Here is a 6,000-nt window from a genome sequence, read left to right on the forward strand (position 1 = left end):
AGAATGAAACTGGTATATGTCGATTTAAATCAATGATATGTAGAATGAAACTGGTATAAGTCGATTTAAATCGATGATATGTAGAATGAAACTGGTATAAGTCGAAGGAAACTGGTATATGTCGATTCAAATCGGTATAAGTCGATCTCCCATGATTTGAGACTGAGGCCCGCCATAGACCACAACCCCACTCACCAGCTCTTCATTTTATCGTGTTTCTTTCAAATTTCGGCCAGTTGGGACAATAGCCTATCGCTAATACCACTCTGTACTGTCCTCCTATATCATGCTTCAAAAGACTCGTACTGACAATATGAACATTACCTACCCATTATCTGATAGAAACACGGGGGAAATCCCTACAATCAGACTATTCAATTGACACAAGACTGTACAAACAATGATAATGAAACACTCCCATTGGTATGGCGGCATGCAAATACAGTGGTTTGCTTAAAATAGCTGGAAGGTGAGAAATAACTCTAAAAGAAGTAAACGTTTCTTTGTTAATGTTTTCTTGTGAAATTATTTAGTCATTTATCTTGAAGGGTAAAATCCATGACGCTATGCATTTTGACACACCTTCATTGTCCTTAGTATAATGTAAAACGATTGTATATTTCTCGTGAAATTTTTCACAAATATATGATATGTTATAGCTGTTCGTGCAATTCACTTCTCAATTATGTTGGTATTCTATAATGCCAGCATTTTCCTTCCATGAAAAGCATCTATTCAGGTATAATATTTTTTTGTTTGCCATCTGCAATTATATTCCATTGAGATTAACCATACAGCTCATGCCACTTTCTAAATTAAAAACAGGTACATTTCATTGGCTGCAATATACCTACTTGGTAGGTGGTTCTTCACGCAATTACAACTTTACCATAGTAACAGAACGTATACCCCATTTAAAATGTAGTAGTTAATCCCCTAATGTGTATCATACAAAAGGGAGGTAAAATATGGTGAAGTTTTGCCAAACTAGCTGCAGTTACTTATTACTATCTAGTAAAACTTTCTTTGGGTGTGTTTTGTTGCTTATTTCGGCTCCAATGAAACGAGTGAAGCCTTTCTTTGGTTTACATGTGGTGCTTGAATATTAGTATAATGGGCAGCATTTTTTAATTTCTGAAAAATATTTAAACATATTTATTCATATCCATTCCATTCTTTCAGGTAGACTGCACAATAACTCATTCCAAAAGAGGATGTCCGAAGTCACCACTGCAGAAAAAGTATTGTTTTCTTTAGAATCAGCTTTGTATAAAAAAGGTTATTACTGGTAAAGTTAGATATTAATTTCAGAAATGAATTTGCTCAATTCAAAGTCTTTGGTGCGCCATATCACCATACCATGTTACAACGGGTGAGTCTTACTTTAACTGTAAATAAATTAGTCAAAGTTACATTAAGTCTTGACAATTACCACAAGAAGTATTTCGTTCTTGTTTCAATCTGTTTGATTTGTACCTTTAGTACCATTATAGTAAGTTTTAGTAGTGTTATCAATTTTTGGTTCCTTGCTTTAGCAAAAGGAACCTATGTAGTCAGGTTGGCGTGTGGGTATGTGTGCGAGTGTGCGTTTGTTTTGCTATCTGACCGAGGACTTGAACAAAAGAATTCCAGGTCCTCGGTTGTGATTTCTAAAGAATCACCACGTCCTCGGAAGAATTCTATTGTATGGGGTATTGTTAAGGTTAGGTTTACGTGGATTGAACAATGGAAAATACAATGGGGTCCTCGGTCTGATTGTAATACAAACATGTGTGTGTCTGTGTGTGCGTCTGTGACACTTGCTTGGGTACACTGTTACTCAACAAGGGAAAGTTGGACTTAATTGAAACTTAGTATATAGATCCGCCATAGTGAGAAGGTGTGCCCTATTGTTTTGGTGCCTGTGAAGGTCACCAAAGGTCAGTTAGAGGCCAAAAACCCAAAATATTAAAACTGCAATAATCTCAGTGCCAATGTGCAACAAGGTTGATATTTTGGGACAAGTTGTGAACTGGTTAGGGGAACATTTTGAAATTTAACATTCATGTGATCCGAGGTCACCAAAGGTCAATTAATGTTAAAAAACAAGTATTTTTGCGATAACTTGAAAACGAATTGTCCGTTAGGGTTGGGAGTTGCTTCAATGTAATCCAATTGTCGACCCGCATCTGGGTGACCCTTGACCTCAATTTGACCTCTGGTGACCTTTACGTGTTTTGGGGATTTTTACAGTTTCGATGCTATTTTCAGATGTCAAAGGTACCTTCTGATCATAAATGTCAATAGGTTGACCCTGTGTGATCTTTGTGTGTGAAGTTATAATGGGGTCAAAGTTTTCGGTCGGAGTTAGGATGGCTGTACAGACTTGTCGTGTTGATTTTTGGTATCAGGAGTTCAAACTACATCTAAAACCAAGGTCAAAAGGTCAAAGGTCACATTAGAAAAAAGGTGCTTATTTTGGGAGAAAACGGTCGAAAAAGAAAATGTTTGGTTTTGATGCTAGATTTGGATATCAAAGGTACCTTCCGATCAAAAATGTCAATGGGATGACACCACGGTGAGCATTGTGTGTGAAGTTATACAAGGTCAAAGTTAATTTTCAGACATTTAATGCAATAATCCCCAGTGCCAAGGTCTGACACGGTTGATATTTTGGGACAAGTTGCAAATGGTATAGGGAAATATTTTCAAACTTAACGGTCATGTGATCCGAGGTCACCAAAGGTCAATTAATGTTAAAAAATTAGTATTTTGGGGGGAGAAAATGGGGAAAGAAAAAATGTTTCAATTTTTATAGTTTTGATGCTATATTCACGTCTCACCGATCAAAAATGTCAATGGGTTGACCCCAGGTGACCTTTGTGTGTGCAGTTATACAAGGTCAAAGTTAATTTTCAGACATTTAATGCAATAACTCCCAGTGCCAAAGTGTGACACGGTTGATATTTTGGGACAAGTTGCAAATGGTATAGGGAAATATTGTCAAACTTAACGGTCATGTGATCTGAGGTCACCCAAGGTCAATTAATGTTAAAAACTATTTTTTTTGGGGGGGAGAAAATGGGCAAAGAAAAAATGTTTGAATTTTTACAGTTTTCATGCTCTATTTAGGTCTCACCGATCAAAAATGTCAATGGGTTGACCCCAGGGTGACCTTTGTGTGTGAAGTTATGCCAGTTCAAAGTTAATGTTTAGACATTTAATGCAATTAACTCCCAGTGCCAAAGTGTGACACGATTGATATTTTGGGACAAGTTGTGAATGGTGGAACATTTTCAAACTTAACGGTCATGTGATCTGGGGTCACCAATGTTATCATATCTGTTGACCCGCTTGTAGGTTACCTTATATTTCTTACATTTTCAACGCCATATTCGGATCTCAAAGTGCCTTCCGATCAAAACTCCGATCACAATTTGTGATCACGAAAGTGTTGGCTATAGTATTGGTTACTTTATGGGTACATGTAGGACCACAATTACTTGGACTATTTGAGCCCAATCTTTCTATGATAATATTATGTGTATTGTCATATACCCCTACGCAAGGAACCACAGTGACCTTGGGCTCTTGTTTTATAGATAATTTGTGCGCGGACAAACTGTAACTTAAGTACCGGTAACGCGAACTACCATGTTTTTCGCCTTTTGTTTTCGGAAATATATATACATATATATAATTAGTCTGAATGAAAATTGACTAATCAAACAAACTCTGTGACTTTCCACCACTTAATGCAAACTAACCATGATTATATCAAAGAACTGCTCCGATTTGCAGTTGCGATTAAGCTTTTGATGATACAAAAATGTTCATGTGATTTTATTTCTATAAGTGATTTTAGTTTCTTACCTCGGATTTCATCTGGATTCTTGATGTAAGATTTCAGACTTTTCTTGTTAAGAAAACGCTGAAATATAAAAAATAATAACATGTTATTCATACATACCATATATTCAGGGCTACTTTACACACAGATCGATAAACACATTAAAGACAAACTGTTAATTTATACAGGAGATTGTGGACGGAACCAATGAGAAACCGCATTCAGTTGTTTGATTTTCAATTTTCTAACTACAAATAACATCTTTCTTCAACGGTTCTGAGAATACAACCATCGTTTAAGGGGATAAGCAAATACAACCTTTATCTGGTGAACTTTTGTGATAGAGATGCGTGTGATAAACAGATGTCCACCTCCACCCCTCCCCTCCCCTCCCTTTCTCACCCCATCCCATGGATCAATAGAAATTGCTATAAGCTGCACTCTGTCTAGAATTTGCCAAACTCTATTTTGTGATGATAGTCAACCTCTAAGAGTAAAATAACGCATACATTCTTTAAATTAATTTTTTTTAAACCAGGAACGTTGACATTTCAAGGCTGAGCATAAACTTGAAAGGTTCCCAAAGAAGTCATATACAGTTGGAACTAAATAGTTGGAACACGTCTTCTATACTGGATTAAATTGGATATTTGCACCCGGACTGATCTCTTTCATATCCTTAGGGTACCCTTGTATTATGTATTAATATTGGATGTATAAGTTATTATAAGTTATTTACTATATATACAGACGAAATACGTTCTAGCTCAAATTGTAATGTTATTAAATATGCAGACGATACTGCTTTCTCATGTAATATAACAAAACATACACATATGAGTGACCAATTCAATTATCAAAAATTTGTTTCAAGTACAGTTGAACTATGTGATAGAAAAAAATTGTTACCAAATTCGAAGGAATCTAAAGAAATGGTACCGGGTATTTGTTAATGTCAATATAAAGAATGAAGGTCTCCTTACATCAAAGATGACAAAAATTGTAATTCATGTAACAGAGGTAGAGCGCATATCCCAAACTGTATATCTAGGACTTTGCATAGATGATAAATTAAATTTTACAAATCATATTTCCAGAATTTTAAAGAGAGTATATTTTATTGTTTCAACTTTAATTTATATTGCTCCGTATTTCACTAGAGAGGTAAGGGATAATGTTTTTACTGCCAATATATTGCCACATCTTGTTTACGCTGTTCCTGCTTGGTATCACTTCTTACTGGCCAAAGAGAAGCAACGATTATAACCTTTTCAAAATATTGTGCCAAAATGTTTAAACTTGACTTTGAAACTTTGATAGCGAAGGTAAATGATACTGCCAAAAATGATTTTATAAGAGTAAGTACGAATATTTATAAAAATGAAAATCATCCACTACACAATGAATTGACATCTCTATTGAAAACGACTAACTATAATCTAAGAAATAAGTCAACTCCCAAATACAGAATATGTGCTTACAAAAATTCATTTGTATACCAAGCTGCTATATATATTCAAAATGGCAAAGTTAAACCTTTCTTGTAATTTTAATATACAGGAAATGTGTTTAAATATTTAATTTTCTATTCATATTTTAATTTTATGTTTCAATGAACTTTTTACTAATTCATCTTCGTAATGTACTATTTGAATTTTGATGTCCTTTTTATAAATATTTATATTTATACTGGAACTAAATAAACTGAAACTGAGTAGGAATAAATGGAAGGTTAAAAACCAAAGAAACGTAAAATACTGCTTCAGCTTGACGCTCACTTACAGTTGATCGAGCACACACTGTGTCTTCAAGAAAGCCAAACGCCAATAAGAACAGAGAGAAATTTAACACAAACGCCATTGTTGAAGCCCGTTAGCTAACTAATATGAAGTGTTGTCAATCCCGAAGATACATTAGTGGTGTAACCATTAATAGGGAAACGCCTCTAGTGATGCGTGACAGTTAACACAAAGCGAACTAAGTGAAATCCAAAACTTTGTGTAAGCACCAGAGTTGGGGACTCGAGTCAGGGACTCGGACTCGAGTCCGACTCGAGTCGCAAATTTTAGGACTTGAGACTCGACTCGAGACTCGGCTGTCAGAGACTTGGGACTTGACTTGAGACTTGCCCAAAAAGTTAGCAAAGACTTGGGACTTGACTTGAGACTTGC

At 35.5% G+C, this 6,000-nt stretch overlaps 1 protein-coding gene and 1 long non-coding RNA gene across 3 annotated transcripts in view; one reads left to right on the top strand and one right to left on the bottom strand.

The window, feature by feature from the left end:
- LOC139964818 (uncharacterized) overlaps positions 1–1,421 on the top strand; it is a 63,034-nt gene extending 61,613 nt beyond the window's left edge. Inside the window, exon 3 of the long non-coding RNA XR_011792100.1 lies at positions 1,183–1,421. This is a non-coding gene — a long non-coding RNA (uncharacterized lncRNA). The remainder of the gene's footprint in view (positions 1–1,182) is intronic.
- LOC139964800 (A disintegrin and metalloproteinase with thrombospondin motifs 9-like) overlaps positions 1–5,764 on the bottom strand; it is a 30,840-nt gene extending 25,076 nt beyond the window's left edge. The window contains exons 1-2 of one of the 2 annotated variants that reach the window (XM_071966772.1): positions 5,612–5,764; positions 3,853–3,910 (exon numbers count right to left, since the gene is read on the bottom strand). In XM_071966772.1, coding sequence (XP_071822873.1) covers positions 3,853–3,910; positions 5,612–5,689 — 136 coding nt within the window. In that variant the 5' untranslated portion in view covers positions 5,690–5,764. The remainder of the gene's footprint in view (positions 1–3,852; positions 3,911–5,611) is intronic. The other variant, XM_071966771.1, reaches the window with a different exon arrangement.
- Positions 5,765–6,000: the final 236 nt, after the last annotated feature.

The sequence above is a fragment of the Apostichopus japonicus genome, chromosome 23 (assembly GCF_037975245.1).
Source record: "Apostichopus japonicus isolate 1M-3 chromosome 23, ASM3797524v1, whole genome shotgun sequence".
NCBI lineage: Eukaryota > Metazoa > Echinodermata > Holothuroidea > Aspidochirotida > Stichopodidae > Apostichopus > Apostichopus japonicus.